Source organism: Haemaphysalis longicornis, unplaced genomic scaffold, assembly GCF_048455015.1.
Source record: "Haemaphysalis longicornis isolate Haplotype H1 unplaced genomic scaffold, Haemaphysalis longicornis Haplotype H1 scaffold_3, whole genome shotgun sequence".
Classification (NCBI taxonomy): domain Eukaryota; kingdom Metazoa; phylum Arthropoda; class Arachnida; order Ixodida; family Ixodidae; genus Haemaphysalis; species Haemaphysalis longicornis.
This window is the reverse complement of record NW_027526335.1, coordinates 9,415,986-9,441,571: the sequence shown is the minus strand read 5'-3', so window position 1 is coordinate 9,441,571 and position 25,586 is coordinate 9,415,986. Positions and strand designations below refer to the sequence as shown.

General features: G+C 47.4%; 1 protein-coding gene across 4 annotated transcripts; it reads left to right on the top strand.

The window, feature by feature from the left end:
• On the top strand, nt 1-25,586 carry LOC144173927 (S-phase kinase-associated protein 1). 4 transcript variants are annotated; one of them, XR_013323404.1, is made up of 6 exons: nt 2-160; nt 1,018-1,114; nt 10,322-10,536; nt 16,566-16,706; nt 21,456-21,565; nt 25,055-25,586. XR_013323404.1 is itself a non-coding variant. In XM_077702267.1 (5 exons), exons 2-5 carry the CDS (start codon nt 1,018-1,020, stop codon nt 24,777-24,779), a joined length of 735 nt encoding a protein of 244 aa, XP_077558393.1. In that variant the 5' UTR covers nt 1-160; the 3' UTR covers nt 24,780-24,794. The 4 variants fall into 4 exon arrangements, 3 of the variants coding, with proteins under 3 accessions (XP_077558393.1, XP_077558394.1, XP_077558395.1); XM_077702267.1 differs by lacking the exons at nt 21,456-21,565; nt 25,055-25,586 and adding an exon at nt 24,498-24,794 and having other exon boundaries at nt 1-160; XM_077702268.1 differs by lacking the exon at nt 21,456-21,565.

The window sequence follows — 25,586 nt, the reverse complement described above, 5'->3', positions numbered from 1 at the left end:
CAAACTTATTCCGCTAGACGCTGCTAGTGTTGTCAGCGGTGTCAATTCCATTGGTCACTAATTCGTGAATAGCCACTCAGGAAATTTATTTTAGCGCGCAGTCTTCTGGTAACTGCGACCAAATTCGCTTCGTCTTTGCTTTGCAGGACTGCCAGCAAAGGTAGGCGAAAGCCTTTCCCGTTGTTCAGCATTTTTATTAGTATGAAATATGAGAGCTTGCTTTTGGGATACTGCTGCGGAGGTTGCGTTCCAATCCTTCATTAGGCCTAAGTGATTGCTGTGACTCGGCAGACAGTTTTACTTGACTGCTGTCGGTTTCTTTGTGTGGGCCCTTAATTTATATGTGGCTAGAAGAAATATTTGATTGTTTCGAAGCGCGTTTTGTTCAAATAGTGCCTCGAGTTCGCCGTTTGCAGAGTCGGGGTGGGGGCCGTAGGGCGCGAGGTGTGCATTTGTGTGAATTGGCGTTTGTTGTCGCCTTGCATGCGCACTTTGTAATTCGCATCCAGGGTTTTGTGTTTTTGTTTCACGTATTCATGGTAACGTGTTCGCGGTACAACTGCCCTGTTACGTTAGTTGTTGACGTTCGTTCGTGCAGGGAATCTGTGTGCCGCTATTTTACGAATCTACATCCCATTTCGCGTTTCTGCACGAGGTAACATTAACTGTACTGCTTTCATTGTGTGGCAGCGCTACTTAGCTAAGGGGGCGCACTGGAAAACGCTAGTCGCGTTTTACGGAAGCTTCAACTTGTTCCTTCACTTGGGAACGTCTTGGAAATGTTGGTTTGACAACGCCATGTTTTAGTGGCCACATGCCCGTGCTGTCACGTGACCATAGTTGCAACAGTCCCATGCCGGCCTTGTCATGCGTCTACAGTAGCACTTTACGGAAGCCTAAGCTGATAAGGCCGGGAAAGGCTGTCTAATTTCTGAATGAAGTTGCAGTTCATGGCCTGGCGTGGTTTTGTTTCCTTAAAGCGGCATTTGTCTTGAATGCACCAATTCTTGGTTTTAGATGCCGAATATCAAGCTCCAGAGCTCCGATGGGGAGGTTTTTGACGTGGACGTGGAAATTGCGAAGGCGTCTGTCACCATAAAGACAATGTTGGAAGGTAAGGTTACTACAGCCCCGCCCCCTTCCCCCCTCCCTTTTTTCCCCCTTCAACGCTGCACTGTGAAGATAATTTGCCTTTGGTTGGCAGGGTGGTTGGAAGTTTATGGGAGACGCCTTCGCCCTCCAGTGGCTGGCATATTATGAGCTTTTTCTGCTTTAGTGATTTTTCTATCCTAAATCCCAGGCATTTGAGTGAACATGAATAAAGGTGTTTGAGGTGTTTTCAAAGCTTGTCGTGAGCTGCTTTGCAGCACTGCCAGAAGGTTGTAATAAGCAGCTGAAAGTAATGTAAACTTTCGTCTCATTCATCACGTTTCTTTATTTGAATGCTACTAGAGCTTTTATTGAACTTGCTGTTAAATGCTGCTGCTGACGCTGCTGACAAGCATAGCCAACATCCCAGCAACCACAACAGCTCAGCATGGGAAAGCAGTCGAAAATGGTTGTGGTGGAACTGGCCATAATTTTACTCAATGAGGCTGTTTTTCACTTGTTTATTCACACTTCGTAGCAGCTATTGGGCATCACGTATTGTAGAGCCCAATAAGTAAGAAGTAAGCACCGCCTATGCTGGAAAGCTCAAATTATTCACCATGGCTAGCAGAACAGCAGGTTAGCTCTTTTGTGTCTGTCAGGGCTGCCTCACTGTCGCTGCAATCCAGGAACTATATTTGCGCTCAATTTGAGTCAACACACAAGTGGTGGCCTGAGCCGCATCCCAGACATCTGTGGCACCGTGCGGCGAGGCACCCGAGAACTAATGAGGGGGATTCAGCTCTTCTGATAACACCCCCGTGCCTTCTATTCCATGTGGTTTACTGAATGCGCAACACACAAACATGCCCGCTGTAGACGAGTTCAGTGCAGCCACGCTTAGCGGCAACGAAATTGAAAGGTGGTTCTTGCTATTACCTCCAACTATTGGTCCGCCAGTATAAATTTTTCTTGCTGGAAGTCAATGTAAGCCACCTAAGCCAATCGGTGGGCCATGAGTGAGCCCATAGAGGGGTTAAAAACTTATTTGAAAGCCGGTACGATTACAAGTTTCAAATGGGCGCAAGAAGCAACAAATCAAAACGCATTGTAGCTGATCTGCAGTTCTTCTTTGATAGCAGCAAGTGAACAAACACAAGTCGCAATTCTTGATATGCTGCACAAAACTGTGCTCGACTGCACTACATCGGAGGCATTTGAGCATTGCCCATTCAGTAAGTTGAAGGCAATAGAACTTACGGGGATGCTGGTGATTATTGAAAGGGGATTTAAATCCTCTCCCTTTAGTTATTGAATTCCGTGCTGTGTGGTGCCGCCACCATCCAGGGAGCAGCTCCGGCCGCTGCTTGGGGGTGGAGAGTCAAATTGAGTGCGGTAGTACTATCTCGCCCAATTTGACTCGCAACAGGCGAGCGGCCGCCGCAGCTGCTCCTTGGGAGGCGGTGGTGCCTTGCAGCGAAGCATTCGAAAAGTAAAGGGAGAGGGCGTCCATTCTTCCGATAATCATCAACAGAGTGCTGTTGCCTTTCGCGCTCGGAATGCGGTACGCATGAAGCTGCCCGGTGTAGTTCAGCTTGGCGCAGCCGTGAGACTCCAGAATTTGTGACGCGTGATGGTTTTGTTGCTATTACCGCGAAATGAACGGTGGCTCGGGTATTGTTATGCAACGTATTTTTTAAACGGCTTTGTTGTTGATCATCTTAAAAATTAACACTCCTTTATGTTATCCTTAAGACTACTTGAAGGTGAACGCCCGACTTCTGCTGCATTAAAGACATGCACATGATTTACTTGGTTGCGTTTTTTTTTTCTGCATTCATGTCCACTGTAGACATTTCTTGCTCTTCTTGCATGAATATTTTACCGACAACCCTGATACTGAAGTCAGCAAAACTTTGCTTTTTCATCCACATTTCCTTCCTTAATTAGTATGCTTAATTAGGCTCGTAAATTATCAAATTAAATATTAGCCATTATTAGTAGGCCCCATTTGAGTAGGCCCCATCCGCCATATTACAGTTTGTCATCTCCCTTAACCCATCGAGTGGTCTACTTTGTTTGCTTTTAGTGATTCATCTTAATTTGCTGACTCGTTCACTCCTATTGCATAGTCGTCAGTCTTCAATAAATTTAACTCGCTTTAATTCCCATTAATTTACCTAGTCAGGCACCTAATTCACTTTATTTCAACCTAATTCACTTTATTTCACTTCGATTCCTCCTATTCTCTTTTATAACCACTCGCTGAGCCATCCCCTTTCATTCATTTGATTAACTTCGAATCGTCTTAATTCTGAATAATTTCTTTGTTTTGCTGTCTTTCCTGATCTGCTTTTATCAATCATAATTTGCTTTTGCTCCTATTAATTTAATTTGATTCACCTTAATTCGCTTTGGTTGCTCTTAACTTTAACAACTCTCAATTCTTTGTCATCCACTCGTGCGCAGTCATGCTCTGGTCCGCTTTAACTGCCTTGAACTCGCTGGAGGTATCCAGAACTTTTATACAATGGGTCTTGGCGACCGGCTTTCGCCCAAGGACTTGATGGAACGACGATGTAAATAAGGCTATTGCCTTAATGGTATCAACACTTCTGGAATTACACAAGCCATATTTACCTATAGATGTTCATTACAAATTTAAAGAGACCCAGAAAAGCTTTGTGAAGGTGGCAATCAAATGCATTCAGGTGATAGAACACATAACGGGGGATTTTTGAGCCAAGTGTGAGCCCCATACGTAGTACAGATAATTTGCAAACAATTTTTCAAGGCTTTTCTGGGTCCCTTTAAGCTCGCCAAAATTAATTCAGAGTTAACACATTGAAACTGAAAGTTTGACCTGCGCCACTGTAATGCCGTTACATGGCTGTTCATTATGAGGCAGCAACAAAGCAAAAACATGCAACTGCAATAAATTTTGTTTAATTCTTTCACTCCGGTGCCATAGGTAATCAGAAGCCGGCTTGATTTCAAATCTCCCGATAAATCTAAAACCGGCGCTCCACAGATGACTATCGCCATCTGATGTGTTGATTGGCAACTTCTCTTTCAGTTTTGGTTTCGTTTGTGTCGCATGTGTTGGTGGTGTAGCAAGAGAAATTGGGACCAAAGGTAGAGGGGATTAGGAGGAAAATGGCGTCGGGAACGCTCCGCACAGTCGGACTGCTGTAGCAAGCACTTTGGCAGCTCCTGCTTTTCAATTTTTCTGGTTCCTGTAGCAGTGATGGGTCAAGCAACGATGTGGGATCTTCAGATTTCAGTTTGGGCGACGAATCTCCGGTTCAGGTACCTCTCGCTTCAACAAGCACTGGCGGGTAATTTCGTTGTGGCTCCCCGCTGTATTTATAAACAAAACGTGCTTCTTATCTGACCACTGCGGTTTTACTTTTGTGTTTAGGGTCTCGACAACGTACAGCCAGGATATTTTGCCAAATGCACCGCGCCGTATCGCGCTATCACCTTCAAGATAACCTGGCGCTCGTGTCAGATTGGCGGTGCACAATGCTTCCCGAGAGCACTGGATTTTTTTTTTCTTGTTTTTTACCACCAAACTGATAAGGATTTTGTGCGAGAACACAAGAGTATGCTTGGATGCACATTTTACTGATACTCGCACACCCTTCAGTGCCTTCGCGGTGTGGCACAGCCGTCAGTTTCGCTAGGTTAACGGGCCCTCAAAAATCTAAGACTTGGTGTGCACTGTTGATTTATATATTGAATCATAGCCAAGAAACGCAGGAACAATTTGTATATCTTAAAATTCCTGAAATTTTTAATCTTGGAAACATTGCTGATTTGTGTTTTTCGTATACTTTTCTTAGTGGCTTTTTTCTGATTACTTTACGAATAAACTGTAATTGTACCTTTAACAAAACTGCTGCTTTGTGTTTGGAAGAGCAATCTATGAGCTACAATTTCATGCATAGCAAGGCTAAGTGTGTCCAGTAGTTCAAGAAAAAAAAAAAACGTTTGTGGAAGCACTCAAAATCGGCCGTTTTTCCGCCGTAACGAAAGAGTAAAAAAAAACCTTATGGAGACAAAGTTGATGGTGCCTCAGTATCGAATCATGCCTCCTTTAGCAGCAATCTCATGTTGGATTCTGCATGGAAGTGATGCATAAAAAGCCGCCAAGTAGCCTCTGTGCTCAACTATTTTGGGACCACTCCATAGGCCATCGATCACATGATCGATGGTTTTGCGAGCCTGCAGAATACAAATTTTCACTTCATGGAACACCTAGCAACATCTAGGAGATAGTTTGAAAACTGGAGTTTTCTCTTTTGTGAAGTTTCTTTTTTTATCGCCAGGTGGCAACGCATCGGATATTTTATTCTGACGGGCAGTGGTTTCGAATGTAAACAAACATGGCGTCATACTTCTACTGTGGATTTTAATGATGAGAGTGGCAGTGAAGAGTCTGAATGCGGCTTTAGAGATCGGATGTCAGCTAGAGTGAGGATTCGGGTGTCGATCAGCCTGGAACATCAAATTGCACTCAAAGGTGGGTGTTGGTCTCGTTTTCGATTGGCTCTGGAGTAGGTATGTGTGCTCGAAATATGTTCTGGCTGGTTTATATTGTTCACTAAAGTGTTAACTACCTATGGTGGTGATCTCCTGCCACCAGCGCAGAAACGGGTGTTTTCACTGAAACGAGAGCTCGGTGTGTACCTGGGCGATGACGTAGCCATGGCCCTAGTGCCAAAGAGGTCACACACAATACAAAAAACCAGTTACACTTTGCCGCATCAAACTTTCGTGATGAAGAAACAAAGCAGTGTGTTAGATTTTGTATATCCTGAAATTTTATTCTTAATATTTTTATATTTATGCTTATCTTTTTCTGTAGTTTTTTTATGAAGTTCTTACTTTCAGAATTTTTCATGGTTCTATCATCAGAGTTGAAGTAGAACTTGGTATTGTATGTCAAGGAACATATAATTAGCTGCATTTTGGTATATGCTAAGGCAGGATGGTGCCTTTGCCTTATGTAATAAAAAATTTGTACAGAGACCTCCTATTTTCATCACTTTTTCCCGGTGGCCCCGAAGGAGTTAATAACGTTCCATTTGGCTGCAACCACAATCCACAGCCGATGCTATGTGCAGTCCTTCCTTTGACAGCGGTACCTTTATCCCTCGATAATGCTCATGTCAGCACGCTTAGGGATCCATTCAAGTTAGCGCACACCGCGGTCAGTTAACTATGTCTTGACACTTTTTGCGGTGTGCACAGGGGCCAGGTCTTGCTGGAAGAGGTAAACACCGTCAGGGAAGGGGCCATCTAGGACATATGGGATCATTACATGTTCCAGGATTTTGGAATATTTCTCTGCAGTTTAGGAGCCTTCAATTCGGTGTAGTGCACCAAGTCCATCTCTGGGCATTACGGCCCACACGTCCTTCCGCTTGGGGCCACTTGTATGATTCCGGCTCGTAGTAAGTGTTCACAGGACGCCAGACGCGACGTTTCTGGTCCCATCTTGTGGTAAACGTCAATTCGTCCGAGAACACCGCCTGCTTCCAGTCGTCAATACTCCAGGTGCTGTGCTCATACGCACACCCGAGACGTGCTTTGTTGTCGTCGGATAGAAGAGGCTTTTGTACGGCGACGGTGCTCCTCAGTCTGGCTTCTGCCAACCTTCTTTTCACAGTAGTCAGTGAAGCTGAAACACCTGCAAGTTGAGCATGCTGCTGCGCAGTGCCAAGCTGCGGCGACCAAACCTTCATCTTCAATGGCGCTGGTAACGCGAGGGCGACAATCATGAGGGGCGTCACAAATTCGCCCTTCATTTCTACAAGCCTGAATGTGGTTCACGGTGTTCGTTAATCGGCCAGTTAATTCAGCAATTTCGCGCTGCGTGTAAGACTTCAAGCATAATTCCACAATGAGCACACGTTCACTGTGAGGCACTCGACATGGTGCGGCCAGCTGTGAAAAGAACAATGCAGCCGAAAAGGGCATTGAAAGGGGCGTATAAAAACTGGCATCAGTAATTTGTGCTCTCCTCTCGGTTTCAGCGTGAAAGTGACGCTGTGACCAATAGAAAACAGTAGGCGATAACGGTTCCTTGGAAGATAGCATCATGCATATTTTCTTTTATTCTTAGCATATTGTTTTTTACGGCACTTCTAGGTTTTCATTTTGGTAACTTAAGGCAAGCATAGCGGTGCACTGGCCATCAGTGACGTAGCTGAAAGCATAACTGCATTTTGTACTGTGAGGCATTGTCAGCATTAGAGGCAGAAGCAGTAAATAAAAAAATGCAGTCAGCCAGTGTTTCGGATCTTTGTGTGGAAGATTGAACGTTGTCGATATTTTGCGACGCCCTATTGCCAAACTGGAAGGCTTGTGCAAATGTGCATAAGAGCATTGCAGCCAATGATAAAACTTAACGCTGGCGATGCAGTAAGCCACCCCCAAAACTTCCGAGGTAACAATTTATACCAGCCGCAAAGGAAAGAAGCTAGGAATGGTGCACAGGGGCGATGCCGATGGATATCGGAACAGCTCACTCCTCTCCCTTTACTTCTCGAATGCTTCGCTGCAAGGCGCCACCGCCTCCCGGGGAGCAGCGGCGGCGGCCGCTCGCCTGTTGCGAGTCGAACCTGTATCGGCGTAGCCGGTGTGGCGGGGCATATTTTTGTATGAGGCCTTGTTGTGACTGGTTTGTAAACAGCAAGATTACATCAAGAAGCAAAGTTTGCAATTTTTTTTTGCTTAAACATTGCTTGTTTTCCCAGAACTATTCCTATTTTTTTTTTCTTGTTAGCTGCCAAATCAAATTCCTGGGGACTTCATGCTTGCAAGTGGCTTTAGTAGAGCTAGATATAGTACCCTCACAGGCAGTGTTCTTTCTAAGGGTACTTGGTGGTCATGTTTGAACCTATCGAGTTGTTTTCACCTTATTGGCTTGTTAAGCGAACGCTTGTTGGCAAGTGTAATGGGCTAGCAAGTACAGGCATTGATAATATAGTATAGAGCACTGCACGGGCCCGGGCCGGCCCGAAAGCCCGGGCCCGACCCAGCCTGCGGGCCGGGCCACCCAAAGTCTATTTTCGGCGGGCCCGGGCCGGGCTCGATGCCGTGAGCTTGGGCCGAGCTCAGGCTTGAATTCATAGGCACGGCCGTTAATAGGTCTGACGTGAATTGTAGAAAAGAGCTTAAAAATGAATATTCTTGGTTTATTTTTGCGCGCTTCTGGCTGTTAGTTGTACGCATTGTTTTAAAGACGTGTTTTGCTAGGTCTGATGGCCACTATACTGCAATTTTAATGACATTTCTTGTATTGCATCAAGATTTCATATTTTGGTGTATAACATACCAAAGATACGATTACAGGGAATACCCAAGAGGGGAAGGAATTAATTCAGATATCCTGGAGCTGTGCACCTATGTCTATGTATGTACATGTGTGTTTTAGATGTTGCACCAATCAAAATGCGGCTGCCGTGGCCGGGAATCAAACATGCATGCCAGAGAAACACCACCGCTTAACAACCACTGCAGGTGAAGTATTTCAACGCGCGTACACACTCGTTGATTCAAATGCGGATCAAAAAATTTCAGCTATATCAATTTGTGGCCGAGACAACCACGTGAAGTTGCCAAGACTCTGGTACTCAAAGGTAATGGTGTCTCTCGTCTAAGCGTACCAGCTATTATTACGCCGATGTGGCGTGAACTGCGGACGGTGAAAGTTAAAACTACGTGCACTTTTAAACCTTTATTTTTTGCGTTCAGTTCATGGTGTGCTTGTACAGACTAGACGCTCCGTCTGATCGCCCGGAATATAATAAACACTTTCTTCAGCATCAAAGACCGGGCCTGGTCACACGCGCGGGCCCTCCCTAGGCCAAAAAAATAAATTACCGGGCCGGGCCTGGGCTTGAGATGGTGGGCCCGGGCCGGGCTCGGGCCAGGCTCACTTATGTATGCTTGGGCCCGGACCGGGTTCGGGCTATGTGTTAGGGCCCGGGTCGGGCTCGGGCTTCGCGAAGCGGGCTCGGGCCTTAAAATCAGGCCCGTGCAGTGCTCTAATATAGTAGGGAAGTTTCTTTTGAGCTGCCTAAGCAAGTTTGTCAGCTGTTCTGTACAGCAAGAGTGTGGATTAGTATATATCCAAGGTCATTGTTGGGTACCAGGGGATTCTATCGGCTGAATGGGGTGTACACCATACCGATAGACATTTCGCTTGTTAGTGTGTATCATAGTCCAATTGCCTTCGTTGAACTGCAAATGCTACATCTTGCGTGTATTTTTTTTTTCCTGTGTCGCGATCGTCATTACTATACTTTAGCCACTGCAGCATCTTGTTTCTTGGTGTGCATTTGTGTCGCACAGTTCGTAATGCTCCTAGAAGGAAATGTTTCCATGAAAGAGATGCGTGCCAATTGAGGCCAGCCAGTAATAGTGCATGGCTGCCAGTGAAACAGTTAAAGGAGTACTGACACCAAAATTTCATGTTCCTGTATATTGCTTCTATCAATGCCTAATGGGTAATGGTGAATTTTGTTGCGATTCTGGGATATATTATCACCTCCTTTACCGCATGTGCAACATTATTTTTGGCAAGTGTCTCCTGTGCAGCGGTTATGCCCATAGCTCGGGCTAACGTGCATCAGTTCGCGAACTCTCTAGGGCCCAGTTGCCGCTTGCCAGGCTGTGCGTGTGCAGTGACTTCACGCTTTCCTGATGAGCGTTCGAGGCACGCAGCTACGTCACCTCTACCATGGAGCGATTGCGCGTTCATGTCTGTTTGCTGCGCGCCACTCTGCGTGCTGTTCTGAATGAGATCAAATTGTATGTTCCACACACCGCAGGCTGGTCTATTTCAGCCAAGGTAGTCTTTGAGTAAAGGAAGCGAACTGTGTAATAACACTGAAAATTTGTGTCTGTACCCTTTTAACTGTACTGACACGAAATTTTCGTGTTACCTTTTTGCCTACCAGCCCACTAATTAATCATAATGGCTCATTAGATGGTCAGTCGCAGTGTAAATAATTATTTAGAGCCTCGTTCATTCGTGTCGGTTTCGACAAAAGGAACAGAGGTGGCCGCCACGATAGGGGGGGGGGGGGGGGCATGGTATGCTGAACGGCTGCTGTTGAAACATGCTGGGAGGTTTCTCCGCATGCAGGGGAAGCCTTTTGCGTAGTTACCTACTGCTGCTGCGCTCTCCTAACCCCGGGATGGGCGGCGTAACGTGCAGACCTGGGCATGGACGAGGACGAGGAGGAGGTGGTGCCCCTGCCGAATGTCAACTCGGCCATCCTGAAGAAGGTGATCCACTGGGCCACCTACCACAAGGACGACCCGCCCCCGCCCGAGGACGACGAGAACAAGGAGAAGCGCACAGACGACATCTCGTCCTGGGACGCAGACTTCCTCAAGGTGGACCAGGGCACCCTGTTCGAGCTCATCCTGGTGAGGCTCTGAGATGGTGGCGGCCATGTAATACAGCAGGCTGCCCCGTCGCATTACATGGTCTGATAATGAAAATCACTGCGTGTGTGTTTTCTTTTCCTAATTTGAAATATGTAATTAATGTGGCATCATTATTTCTTGAGTTCCAAAGAACATACTAAAGCCCAAGTAATTTCTTACTGGCTGCTAAGGGGCGTTTTATTCAGTTATTAAAAAATGGTATGGATGTGTAGCTTAAGACCTGCCATGTATGCTGATGCTATTTGTATTACTGTAAAGATAGTTGATTGGATCGAATTAGTCTAAATATGCGAAGTACATTCTTCAAAAAACCTAATGAGCTCATATTATTACTCATAACATTTATTTGAGGCACATTGAGCCAATTAAAATACCATCAGCATGCAGTTCATTTCATCCCGAATTCAGCGGGCTAGCATTTATAGAAATCCTTTGAAAAAGAACAACCTGGAGACCTCTGTAAGGCTAGGCACATATGCAAAAAAAGGGAAGCTGAGAAAATCGCAGTTTAAGTTTTACTACAAGTAAGTTTTATTTATTGAGCATGTGAAAAAGAGAAATGCTTTAGAATGTAGCTTTCTTTTCGCTCAACATGAGCATACCAAGTTTGCTGAAATCGGTTCATGGGAAAATTATGAAATGCTCTGTACACAGATGGCACTTGCAGCGGTGAGACAACTGCACATATTGCAGTCTTGATACAAATTTGTTTTCCTGTGCCAGGCTGCTCCAAAAGCTTGATAATTGCAAAAATTGCGCCAAGCTGCTCCAGAGCAGTCCGAGAGCCAGGGATTTTAACGCTCCCGCGGCAGTATTCAGTGGGGAAAAAAGCTTACTGGCGGTATAATTTTCCAGCACCCTCAAGGTGATTCCTTTTGTGAAGGTTTAACTGATTGGTCATTCAATACAAAACCCACATAAAATTGTCCTCGAAATAGTTTTTACGAAAGTCACAATGTCGAGTTTTCCCATCGCAAACCATTGCAAAGTCCTGTAGAAAAAATGCTAATGTTTACTGAGACGACAAACTACTTGTTCAAAGTTGACGAGAAAACAGCAATTTTTGGAGCGCCGTATCTCCGAAACGACATTACTAGGCGTCACCATCTTAGTTTGGTGGAGATATGAAAACGTGGCCATCGGGTGAAACAGTCACTCGTGGGTCAGGCTAGTTCGTTCTAGTTCAGGCAGAGCGCTCTTCGCAGATTTCTACCGTGGTTTTTGGTTATGGGAGAGGCTAGTTTACATTTATTCGCCTGATTTTTTACAGGAAGTTGCACGACTCGAAAGACAGGGTTCATCAAAAACAACGCGGTGCCCGCGAACTCGCTGTATTACAGCACTGAGTGAGGTGTGGTGCGTGCTTGAAGTGAAATTTCGGACTCCTTGCGGACTCATTGCTGCCTTTGACAGCGACCTTGCGAGCGGCGGGAATGAGACAGTTCACTGCAGAAGGGGCGGTGCAGCTACATCACCGCAAAATGTTCAAGCAGTGTCCGATAGCGGGACGGGCTATTATTGCATGCTAGTACTAATGGTTCATCTACCTGAAGTGAAATTTAATGCCAAAAGAGATGGGTGAACATACCAACGTTACTCAAATTACAATCGTAGTGAGGGTGCGAAGTCTGTCACCCCGCTTTGCGCAACTTTTGCCGTTGCTCTACATTTGTGCATAAAGCTCAGCCTTGGATTACAAAAATAACAATTTCAGCATTCGCATGGGAATAAAAATGCCTTACGATTGCTTAGTTTCTCAATTCGATATTTTCAACGGCGCTCCACACTAAGCTTAACTTAAAAATGGTTTGTAAAAAGGTAGTGCAGCTAGTATATGTTGTGGTACTCTGGTAGAAAAAACTTTTTTCAAAGGATGTTTCAGGGTTATTTACGTTCGAAACCGATTAAAAAGTGCTCTTCACCCTCACCCCCCCCCCCCCCTCCAGAGTTGCCCAAAATTTCATTTTTAGGCGCCTAAGGCGACGTATTTAATGTTGTTAACTGCTCCAAATCAAGGTTCTTCTGTTCCAAAATCGAAATTTCGCTGCTCCAAAAACTGCTCCCAAATCTGCTTCATCTGTCTTACCCTGCACTTGGCAGTAAAACTGAACCAAAGGAAAGCCAAAACGTTGCTTAAATTTTTACGCTCATGGCAGCACGCCTTCTCTCTTTGGCGGCCAAGGCTGAGGTGCAGATCGTGCACCACAGTTCTAAACGTTTATTTTGTTATGTTGCTGCTTCATTTGTTGCAATCAAATTCGCTCCAGGGCGATTTGCATCGCACGAAACGAAGGGGCTGGTAATGGCATGCACCACACTGTTCTGTGATGTGCATGTGCTTGGCTAAAGGGGATAACCACGTTTTTGATTTAATCTATTCGCATATCATGTCACCCCCGCACGTTGTGTTGTGCACAGTGCGAGCATTTATCATTCTCAAATCTCTCATCAGTATGGTAATTGGCCGACGAAGTGCGAGCCGCGTGGCATCGTTGATAACAGAATAAACGCACTTCCTTTGCGTAGTCGGCAAGCGGCATGCTCCACTTTATCATTTCTTTTCTTTCTATCGTGCTGCTGACGCACATTAGCGCACCCTCAGGCGTTGTCGTATAGCGTACGCTGTCGGCTCGACAGCTCGCCGATGCTCTAAGCCTACCTGTGTCCTGGCGCCATTCTCGCGATAAGTTACATGCAGAAAAGTTTCAGGCGCTTGTAGTGGTGCTGTTCTTTCTTTTGGTTATCGGTAAACATATGTAACTGTATATTGCCACGTATTAGTAGACTCCGAAAATAAGCCCCCCCCCCCCCCCCTAGTTTTTATATCCGCCAACGCAAAAAACCTATTTGAAGGACCTAAAATACTGACTTTTATTCCCACTGTGAATGCTGCGGACGTAGCCCTTACCGTCACTGCCGTCGCCGAGCCAACAAAACAAAACAAAAATATCAAAGCGATTGGTGACAACCAAAAAGTGACTAGTTCCAGAGCGGTAGCTTGAAGCCTAAGCCTATTTGTCGCTGTCGTCGTTGGTGTCGTAGTCGCTCTCGTCGTCGTTGGAGGTGGCTGGCTCAAGCGGGGCCGAAATCGAACACTTCACAAAGGCGTTGCGCACCATGTCGTCAGGTAGGCTGTACCAGGCGTCGTTAACCCACTGGGCCACCGTGCTCAGGGACGGGCCCTTCACACGTCCGGTGCGTGTTGTGGGTTTGTCCGCCTGCTTAATCCATGCGTTGTACAGTGCCCCGACGCGGTCCTTGAAGGGCTTGTTGAGGGATACGTCGATCGGCTTAAGCATCGACGTCATCCCCCCCTGGGATTACGACAAGGTCGCACTCGGCGTTGGCCCGCAGCCTTCTTGACCCGGTCCGTCACGTGGCTGCAGAGAGAGTCCAGCACAAGCATGCTCCGGGGCTTCAGCAGAGCTCCGGCACGCCTGCACCACACCATCCGAAACCATTCCAGCACGGTTTCTTCATTGAAGAAACCCTTCTCGTTCATTCGCACAATGACTTTGGGCAGGAACGTCTCGCTTGAAAACAATGAAAGGTGGCAACTTGTGGCAGTCTGCTGTACAGCACAACATGACGGGGAAGCGGTTGTGCTCATTTCCTGTTAAGAGACTGACTTGACGCTCTCCCTTTTCGGTGATTGTTCTGCTCTGCATATCGAACCAGACCGGTGTTTGGTCAGTGTTGCCGATCTGGCTGAGTAAGAACCCCCCACCGCCTCCTCAGGTCCTCAACATACCGCCGAAACTCAAGCCTCTTCTCGTCATATGTCTCCGGGAGCTTTTGCGCAACTGTTGTGAGATGCCGGAGGTTCAGCCCATTCCGCTTCATAAAGTTGGTTATCCATTTCTTGGATATTTTGAACTCTTCACGGTGGATGAACTCGTTCGCGACGTCCCGCAACTTCATTTCGGTATCTTCGTGAGACATGCTGAGGCTTTGTTTCCACTGCAGCTGTATCCACTCATGCACTTTCTCTTCAACGATGGGGTAACATCCCTGCTTCGGCCTGCGAACAGACACTCGTACCAGCGCATGCGAAGATCTGGTCTTCGCATGCGCTTTGCAAAATCGCCTTGCGCTTGAATGCTGCGCTGTACTGGCGCCGACCTTGTGGAGGCATTGTTACGGCACATCAGGAACAGTCGCCACTGCCTCAATCGTGCCACCCGCAACACAGAGCGCTTTTCAAAATAGCGAGTGACTATTGACTGGCTGGTGCTAGCCAGCCTCCAGGCTGGCTAGATAAGGCTTTGTAGTGGCTCTAGTCTGCTCCAGAAACAACTTTTCAGCGGCGCTGAATTTGAATTTTTAGCGGATGGCAGCCCATGTATAGGCCGACTCCGTGTATAAGTTAACCCCCCCCCTTATTTTGGAAGGTCGCTTTTTTTTTTTTTTTAACTTGACCTATGTGCGGCAATATATGGTACTTTGTTTTTACACCATGCGGGGCTTTTGCCGGTCTTTGCAAAGGCATGTACTCCCCTATGCACTGTGGTGAGTGTGCTGAGCAGACGACCCTTGGTGCCCAGCCAATGAGATTGTGCCCTACGGTCACGTGCAGTCAGTAGCCAATTGGGTGGTGCGTTCTGTCTCTTTTCTACCCTGGTTTTACTCGCAACCAATAGACAAAACGAAACTGTTCTGACAGGGATTGAAACGAAAAGACTTGCTTCCGAAGGAGACCAAGGTGGACGTCGTAGCGCCTATAGAACCTGAGTGGCAAGTCCTCGAAAAAATGCTTTCTTGCGTCAAATCTCTTCCCATTTTAGCAGTCGTCAGTGCTATAAATTGATATTATGGTTCAAATACATACTCGTGTATCTGGATATTTGGCTGACAGGAAGAAAAATAGATCTACTTTCCAAAAATGGCGATTTTGAAAACTTCTTTTCGAGATTCTAAGACCCGCGTCTCTCTTTAAATGGCCAAGTCCCCGCTAAGTGTGCAAGTTTGGGGTGATGGTCTGGGATGTTATGCAGGCAACACCCAGGAGCAGAAAGTTGTACTGCGTGAGTTGTGCAAGATTTCCCAGGTCCCATTGAACGTCAGTCTGGTCTGCTTCCAACGGAGTTACTTGCGTTGCTTTTGCTATGCTGGCTCCAGTGTTGATGGAACTCATTTTCTTTGGACACATAGTGGGATGTCTGGCGACGAGTTGGTTCGGGTAATCAAAGGACGCCGCAAAACTTTGGTGGCTGGCTATGTAGAGTGTGAACTCCCTCCGCACAGTTCTGGGTCAGGTCTTTGCAGCTAGTGGGAATAGCATTTGCAATGTGTGTGTTTGCCACATAAATCCCCGCTGCAGAGCACCCATTTTTGGGCATTTCATTTGCTCTGCGCAGCCCACGCGCTTGTTTTGTTTAGTCTTTAACAAGCTTGCACTTCCATGAGGTGCACTTGTGACTGCTCGCAAGCCACATCAGTGTCTTTCAGAGATATTACACTAGCACTGCTTTTGTTGCTGGCTATGCCCTCGCCCTGGAATATTGCTAATTACATGACGTGCTCGAAGTGTTTAAAAGCAGGGCTACTAAAATCGGCCTTGCTTGATTGATGGAAGGTGAATTGCCATTTAGTTGACCTAGAGCTCAGTGCTGTTTGCGCCCTTCCTTTTTTTGCGGGCGGAGTCTGGCTATAACAGAGATGGAAATCTGGTTTCTTGTCATGGTTTGTTCTCAAGCTTTTTGGGAATGATTTGAGCTGCCTTCACTTGGGAAGGCAGTACAAAACAAAATTGCATCTTGCGTGTGGCTAGTGCATGGTGAAGTCGACCTCGACCTGCCTTCAAAACGGGAGTGTAGGGGTTTTGCGTAAATCAGTGTTCTGAAATGAAACCTTCAAATGAAGTTATGTTTGTCCAAACTCTGTATGCATTTTTTTTGGGCAGATTCGAATCGTAAACGTCGGCTCGTACCACGGGGTATGCAAGTTTTTAGTTTAATATCAGTGTACCACGTAAGCACATTGGTGCTCGTTGCATGTGCCCCCTGCAGGCAGCGAACTACCTGGACATCAAGGGGCTGCTGGACGTGACCTGCAAGACGGTTGCCAACATGATCAAGGGCAAGACCCCCGAGGAGATCCGCAAGCAGTTCAACATCAAGAACGACTTCACTCCCAGCGAGGAGGAGCAGGTGAGCAAGGGGGGCCTACACTGGTCCCATTTGGAGCAGGGACTGACGCTGACAGGTGTATGTGTGAAGCACAGACCAGTTGGTCTTAACCGTAAATAAGTGCCAAGAAGACAGTTGGGCTGGTTTTTCCAGAATGTAGGGTTTGCTAAAACGGTGAGCATGTGTGCCACTGTTGCCTCTTCCTGCGAGCTTGACTGTTTTAGACATAGAGGTGAAACATGAATGCAAGACAGAAGTGCTAGCTTCAATTTTTTTCTTTCCAAGCACATAAGGCACCATGTATCGCCAAGTTGTGTCGAAAAATCTCAGCCATTCCGACATCATTTGTCGTCTCTTCCTTCTTGCGCTTGAGCAGCGCCAAGCACAGCTGCCGTCTGCTAGTTTCTTCGTTGCATCAGTCAGAATCCACGTTCGTGTAGTCGCAGGTTTCGCCTCCATACACGACACCAGTGTCAGAGTGCCTTCCACACAATGCCACAGTTTTGTTTGAAGCAGGGGGGCTGTCGTCAGGTGCAGCTACTCTGTCAGTTGACTTGTTGCTGTCACTACTGCTCGTTGGTGGCAAGCGCACGTCTAAAGCAGTCGGCGTGGGGCTGGCAGTCGCGCTCATCTATGCTGCGAGAAGCATCTTCGTCACCTTGATACCCGCCGCGGTGGCTCAGTGGCTAAGGCGTTGCGCTGCTGAGCACGAGGTCGCGGGTTCGATTCCCGGCCGCGGCGGCCGCTTTTCTGATGGAGGCGAAAAGCAAAAACGCCCGTGTGTACGAGATTTCGGCGCACGTTAAAGATCCCCAGGTGGTCAAAATTAATCCGGAGCCCTCCACTACGGCGCGCCTCATCGCCTGCGTTGCGTCGGCGCGTTAACCCCCACAATCAATCAATTCGTCACCTTGATCAAATCAGTCTTGTCGCGGTTCAGTTTCAGGTTTAGTACAAGCTGGCATGCTTCATCACTGCCAAGCAGTTGGATTGCAAGAAGCGAAGTTAAATGTTCTTATGAGCCGCAGTTCTGAGGTGGGCAGCACAATTAGCACAGGAAAGGCACATGTTGCAATTCTGCCTCTTCAACTTTTCGTCCTTCGTCATCATCCAGGCCTTCCTGTTACAGGCATTGCAGTTGAGGTCTCCTCTTTTCTTTAAAGCATCATGGTGATGTGCTTTTCCTTATCGCCAAATGTGGAACCTTCTCCCACCCATCAATGTTCGTGCACAGGAGCAGGGTGATGAACACCATGCTGTTTTTCACCACAACAGGGCTCACCTTTTAAGGACAGTCTTCTCTGGCAACACTGGTAGAAGGGTGCTGTCTCGTCAGCATTTTCCTCTCCCCAGCGGCGTTCACCCACACCGTTGCTGTCTCTTTGTCAGTGGACTGGGACATTCCAGTGACTACTCTAGTGATATTGTGCACTCCTTAAAGGCCAACTGTAACAAAATTTTAGGGCCCTTAAATGCACTATTTTCCGGCAGTATTACTTCAAGATCAAAAATGCCCTTTTCCAGACCGAAACTGGAAAAGAGCAGCCATTGCGGTCTGTTCCGCTGGCAAGATTCTCCCACGGCTACCTGTGAGAAGACGGGCGTGCATTCGATATGTTTTCGGTCGTCCATTTCTTCAAAAACTCAAAACATGCGTAAAAAGGGGTTGGGAAGTTTGTGCAACCATTATTGCTTCGCTCTGAGCGACTGAGGCATGCCTATAGTAGTTTAATAAAAGGTAAAAGGCATTTAGAACTGAGAGTTGGGCTTGTTAGTATAGGTTCATAATGGGGAAACAGCGCAAATACAAAACTTGGACAAGAAAGACAACGGGACGATGCGCTACTAGCAACTCATCGTCAGTTGCTAGTAGCTCTTCGTCCCGTTGTCTTTCTTGTCCAAGTTTTGTATTTGCGCTGTTTCCCATTAAGTAAAAGGCATTGTGGTGAAGCTGAGAGCCAATATGAACTCAAAAGGCAGTGTGAAGCCTAAATGGGCGCCTTCACGGGGCATATTGGCTGCCCTGATTGAACCATGCTACGTCTGTGAGAGCAGAAAACAAAGCAAAAGCTAACGTGGGAGGAAAGCAGCGAAACATGCTAACTAGCAACATTGTGAGACTTCGGTTTAAGCGTATATTGTCAATGTTCAAATCTATAAGTTTATTTTCGTTTACGCGAGCAGTTTTGTTCCTGTTAGCAGGTTGCCCGCACGCCATGCAGCAACGCACACACTCCCCTGCCTTTGCTGGTGTCCTGAAACAGTGACCTAAACCGAAGCACAATGTTGCCTCCTTCATTATTACAATTCTGCCAAATCTTCTGTTTTCTAATCGGTAAGCGAAGTGTTACCAACAGCAGCTAGTTTTCATTTATTTTTGAAGTTTTTTCAATTGAATCGATTCCGTGCAGTGCACCGGGTGCTGTACTTGTTTGCGGCCCAACCAGCCACAATAGTGCAAGGAGTATTGCCTCACATTAGCTGTTCTAACACCACTTGCGCTGTCAGTCAACTGGCCATGATCAAGCAGTGTGCTGCACTGCTAGCCTCGCGTTAGCTGTTGTAGCACCACTTGCGCTTTGTCATCCAGCCGCGATCAAGCAGTGTTCTGCACAGCTAGCTGCCACGTTCAGTCATGCCGAAACAGCGAATCGTCTGGTGTCAGCCATTCTTGCTTGCTGTGCACTCCGAGAGCTGGCCGGCTGTGAGCCCGCAGTGCGCTGCACAGCTGCTGTACTAGGTCGCGCGCGCCTGACGCACTGGCCATTCGCGCCAAGAGTGCATAGTCTTGCGTAAGCCATACTCGCGTCTCGCGTGCTCGTAGGGTTGACAGAGCTTGCTGCAGCCGTCGCAATCACTAAATCGGCCGTTGTGCAACTGCCGTAGTTGCTCACTGGCGGCATATTGCTCGTATCTCTTCTCAACCAGTGGGCATCCCCGGTACTCTAAGAGTCAGCTTTTCTTGCCTCGCCAACCCACACCTTATTCTCGCATTTATGAAATGCGTGAAAGCAATTCATACAAGATACACAAATTATGCTGCTCACTTGCGTGAGGCTGCATATGAAAGGGCTACTGAGGAGAGATGACGGGAGTCCTGACTGGAACTTCGCATCCGGGCGCCCGCTGCAGTGGCAACCAGTCATGGTGACATTCCACTAGGTGTAGTGCCTGCTGAAGTGGCATGCTTTTGTATGGTTCTAACAAAAGTACTGTGCGTGTGGAGTTTAAAATTGGGTCACAAGAGACTTTAGTGGTGTATACAGGGGTGAGACAGCTGCGCATATTGTGCAGTTTTGATGCAAATTTATTTTCCTGCACCAGGCTGCTCCAAAAGCTGGAAAATTGTGCCAAACTGCTCCAAAACGGTCAGAGCCATGGATTTTAACGCTCTTGTCTGTTTCAGTGGGGGAAAATGCTTACTGGCGGCATATTTTTCCAGCATTGGCAAGGTGATGCTGTAAAGTTTTCCAGTTGTAAACCATTGCAAAGTCTTGTAGAAAAAATACTTGTGTACTGAGGTGGCAAACTACTTGTGCAAGGTGATGAAAACACGGCAATGCTCGGAGCGCCATATCTTTGGAACGACTTCACTGGGTGCCGCCATCTTAGTGTGGTGAAGGTTGGAAAGCGTGGCTGCCGGGCGAAGCAGTAGCTCGTGGTTCAGGCAGAGTGCTCTTCGCCGACTTCTACCGTGGTTTGGTTATGGGGGTGGCTGGGTTCACGTTTAGTCGTTTGATCATTGCGGGGAATTGCGAGACTAGAAAGACGGGAGTTCATCAAAAACAACTTGGTGCCCGCAAATTCGCCGTGTTTTGGCCTTGTGTGTGAGGCTCGGTGCGTACTGGAAGTGAAATTTTGGACTCATTGCGGTGTTAGAAAACAGTTATTGCTGCCTTTGACAGCGAGCTTGCGAGCGGTGGGAATGGGATGATCGACACTGCATAAGTGGCAGCGCAGGCTACATCGCCGGAAAACGTTAAAGCAGTGTTCGATTGCGGGATTATTGCATGCTAGTGATAATGGTTCATCTATCTGAAGTGAAATTTAATGCCATAAGGGAGGTAGCTAAACATGCCAATGTTACTCAAATTACGATCGTAGTGAACGTGCACATGGGGTATTGAAATGGGAGGGCTGGTGGGGTGTGACGACTCTACACTTGTGCGTAAAGCAGTCTGGGATTACAAAAATTTCGGCATTCACATGATAATAGGGCCTTACAATTCCTTATGTTTTCAATTCGATATTTTCAACGGACCTCCACTCTATCTATGCATAGAGGCTAAGAATTTCAGAGTGGTTTGTTAAAAGGTAGTGCAGTGTGATTATCTGGTGGAAAAACTTGATTGAAAGGCTGTTTCGGTGTAATGTACGTTCAAAACTGATTAAAAAGTGCACTCCCCGCCCCACGAGTTGCTGAAAATTTTATTTGGGCTTTTTCTGCTCCAAAATTAAGATGTAGCTGCTCCCAAATCTGATTCAGCTGTCTCGCCCCTGTGTATACCACACGCTGATACAGAATTTGGGGCAGGTAAATTTTTGTGACAGTTGGCCTTTAAATCGCCATAGCCAGCTGTCTCTTGCAACAAAGCTATCGCTGCCAGAAATGCAAGCGAAGTCTATCACTTTTTCTGGAGGAGGGCCCCACTCGCGGGCAAATTGGGCACCCTTGCGTCTAAAAACAACTTGAAGGCAGAGTCTTCCACTGCTTCAAAAGCGGGAGACTGCAGCTTCCTTTAACGCCACCTTTAACACCACGTTCGACAGCGCTGGTGATGGCTTCCTTGCTGCCGAGAATGGTGGAGAGGCTGCTCGGCATGGTTCTGAAGTCCCTGGCCAGTTGCGTTAGTTCCTGCTGCCAATGGACCTCTCCCGGGGTACGTCACGCGGCGGCCGTGACGTCACGGAAATCGCACGTGCTGGGTGTGGCCGGGAGGGTGGTTGGCAAAACATTCGGACCGGCGCGCGGCGCGTATGCAGTGAGGCTGCATTAGACGCGCGCAAAAGTGGAATTCTTGTTTACGTGTTGGCGTTTCTGATACCGGTGGGCTGCTGTGCTCTCGGCTACCCAAATTTTGCGAGCAAAATCAGCGGCATCAGACTTTTCGGAGTCCCCACAGAGGTGGATTCGCGCAATTTCGCATTCTCGAACTTCAGCTGTTCTCCAAAGCGGAGTCATACCGTCTACATTGGCAGTCCGCGCTGATTCGTGCAATGAAATGGTACTGTTTATCAACCATCTGCTATCATGCAGCACCAGCAGAAATTTGCTCAAGTGAAATAGGGGGAGGGGGAGGAGGAGGCAGACAGAAATTTTCTTGCTGCGAAATATTGTCATGTTTTGAGGAGGTAGAGCACTGTATCAAAAACACAATGAATGCCTAACCTGCTTAGGTGACGCGAAATGAATGTTTCGACGAGGGATCCGCGATAGCCGCCTGCTGCCTGATCGACAACGACAAGTTTGGTCTTTTGTTATGGGGGGACCTGTTCAAGACGAACGAAATTCATTGCTTGTAAGTACAATAAATTTTTACCTTGATCAATTATATTCTGCCTTGAGGACGCCGGAAAACTGAGATGCTTGCTGTGCTCATGTAGCATCGTGCCTTCGGGGCGAGATGGGCCGCTCACGCGACTCGAAAAATGTGTTTGCCCTTAGCGAACACTCAGTGAATGTATTCATTTGTTGCGGCCTCCCGACGCTGGCGTGTGCAGCAGGCGTACATGGACACTAACTTTAACTATCATGAAATAATGACTACCGAAAATATTTCAGTGCACTGTCGCAAGATATACGCACCAACCATATGTGGCTGCTATGTTACTCTCACAATGACGATGAACCATTTTGAGATTTCACTGGGGTAAAGGTAAGAAAACAATCGGTCAATCCCGTAGAGAACGACATCATCGCGACATTTTGGGATGCGTCACAACAGCACCAACCTTCAGAATGACTCGTTTAGGCTGTTCTGCCGTGCACTGATTATCCGAAAGCGTCGCCGTTCAGTTCACCGTACGGTAAACGAAAGTGTTGCGGAGGTTGTAGATGCGGAAAGCTACATGGAGGTGGGACGGCCACAACTAGGATAGCTAGACCCCCACCTGCAATGTGGGAAGCCAGTGACGGCCCGAACCAACGGCACATCGTTCCTTTCGGGCGCCGCGCGGCCAGGCCGTGCCGTCGGCGCAGGCGCTTTCTGCCAACTGCCACCTCACTTCGCGGCCGCCAGCAGGCGCCACCCGTCGCGCACGTGCGCTTAGTGACGTCACGTTGTTTACATACAGGGAGAGGTCCATTATGAAATGCGGGTTCGATTCTCTGCTGCCGCCGCCGCTTTTCTGATGGAGGCGAAAAGCGACAATGCCCGTGTGTTCGAGATTTCAGCGCACGTTAAACGTCCCCAGGTGGCCAAAATATCTGGAACCCTCCACTATGGCACGTCTCGTGGCCTGTGTAGTGTTGGCCCATTAACCCTACTATCAATCAATCGATCAACAGCTTGAATTGTGGTATTGTTTTGGTCCAGAGCTGCAACTTTGATTTTCACTTGGGTTCACTGCTGCTGTCCATTTTCCTGTCACCTACACTGCTGCTGCCAGTGTACATAAAGAAAAGGAGTGCAGAAGTACAGCGTGCTGTATTCCACAGACAGTCAGGCTTCACCAGCTTGGCTTGGCTTGGAGCATGGCCATGCAGTGCGGCACCACAGCGGGCGATTCTAAATGCTGCGTAGGATGCCCATAATGCGCCATGCATTTTCAAGAAATCTGTTGTCGGGAAAGTAGGTGGTTGTCACTGTGGGGGAAAAATTGGGCTTTTATATCTTTTGATCGGTTAAAATTTCGTTATTTGAGGATCTGTGATTAATTCATGACATCCATTATTTCAGTACAGTTTTGCCATGACGAGATTAAAGTATGTGCGGCTCGCTACTGAGAGCTATCTCGCTGCTCTTACAGTTTGCTTCCATGTAACACTGCATTTTTTGTTTGTATCACGAGGCGTAATGTTTGTCAATTTGAATTTGTCACCCAGAACTACATCACTAGTCGCACATAGCTGACAGCCATTTCGTTTGTAACACCAGAAACTGCTGTTGGTTAGTTTCACCGTATGGTTAGTTTCACTGTGCAACAGTTCCTGTGCACTTTTAAAGGGAAACTTCTCGCCCAAGCTAACCTCAACGTAAATCATTTGTTGTGCTAGTTCCTGCAACAGAGGAATGCAGAGTTGGCAGGGCAGCAGTGCAGGCCTCTACGTTCTTACAGTAGCACTGTTTTCCTTCAAAATTTTTCTTTGTGAATTTTAGAAGCGAAAGAACCTGAAATGCAAAACAAAAATGGGTATTTAGTTAATGGTGTTTTAATGTAGAGTTTAACGAAGTCTGTTCATTACTTTAGTCTGTTGGCTTTGCCTCTTGCGTAGTTGGAGCCATGTTGTAACTTCAGCACATGAGGAGTGAAGTTTGTTCGCAATTGTTGCAGCCCTTGTCGATGGCTAAGAGAATCCAGATAAGCTGGTTAGCCCAGTTTCCCTGACCTGTTTAGTATGCAAGCGCTGCTTCATCGCCTGCCCTAGTGCAGAAGGCCCAAAGCTCTTTACATGGAGTGCCATGTCATGCTGGTTGCTCTGTGCTCCGGCAGTCTGCAGCTAACTTCGGGAAAGGGAGGGTTGGCTGCTGCTGGGCCCGTGTGATGTGCTGCTTCGCTCGTTGTAGCAGTAGTGTGGGGGTTTTCCAAGCCAGCCGTGGTGCTGATGCTGAGCCAATGATTTGTACCACATGCTGCTGCGGATTCGCACAGTGGCTGAAAACACTGCCAGTGCAGAAAGCGAACGGTGAAGAGCTGGATGGTCCAGAACAGGCCGTACGTACCACCGCTGCTTACTCGGGCCGTTCATTGCTGCTGCTGCTGCTTGGCGTCCGCTTGTGGGTGGGGCACTGCGTGCACCTGGGGGGGCAGGGGGCGACCCCGCTCTGTTTGGCGGTAGTACTCTTGCATTCAGGGGAACTGGCTTGTTCAGCTGGGTTGGCATTGTGGGAGCAGGTGCGAGTACTTGTCCATGTTGCTTGGCAGCATTTCTGATGTTCTGCTGGACCAATTGTTCTCAGTCGTGGGCAATTATCTGGGTGGCTTCCTTTTCCTCCTCCTCCCCCCCCCCCCCCCCCCCCCTCAAAGGTGCTAGTTCTATATTTCTGAAAATTCATTCAGGATGTGTAGCATGGTTATCGAACAGGCCAGATTTCCGTATCCCTTTAAATGCACTGCCAGACACAGGGGTATTAGGCACCAGCCGTTAGCGCATACAACTTTCGTCTGGGTTGTCGTCTAAAGTGGTTTTGGTTCTGCCTCTGTTCCAGGTTCGCAAAGAGAACGAGTGGTGCGAGGAGAAGTGAAGTGTTCCTGTGATAGCAGTACTCCAACCTTTCTTTCTTCTTTTTTTTTTTTTTTTTTTTTCTGTGAAGTTTGGTGCCACAGCTTTTGTTCTTTCATGCTCAGTAAAGGTTGGCTGTGCCCACATCTCTCCTGGGATTTTTAATTGAGAACTGTTTGCACTTGGCTGACAGGAACGAGGAGGAGAGGAGACAAAAAAAAATTGGGGTCAAGCAGCCCCTTGTACAGCATACTTGTGAAGCTTGTTTAGTGTTTTTACCGAGAGAAGTGCAAGCTCTGAGCGGAACATTGCTTTTGTAGTTGCCCTTGCCCCGTAGCCTCTTTCGGACGTCTGCAGGTGTTCAGTTTTAGTAACGTACCTCCTTGTTGGCAAGTGGACGCGCATAACATTTGCAGGCTGCTTTATTCTTGGACAGGGGCAGTTCTGCGGGATTCTTGGCTTGTGTGATGCTCCGAGTGTTCTGTGGACACTGAAAGAATAATAAACTGTCTTCACCA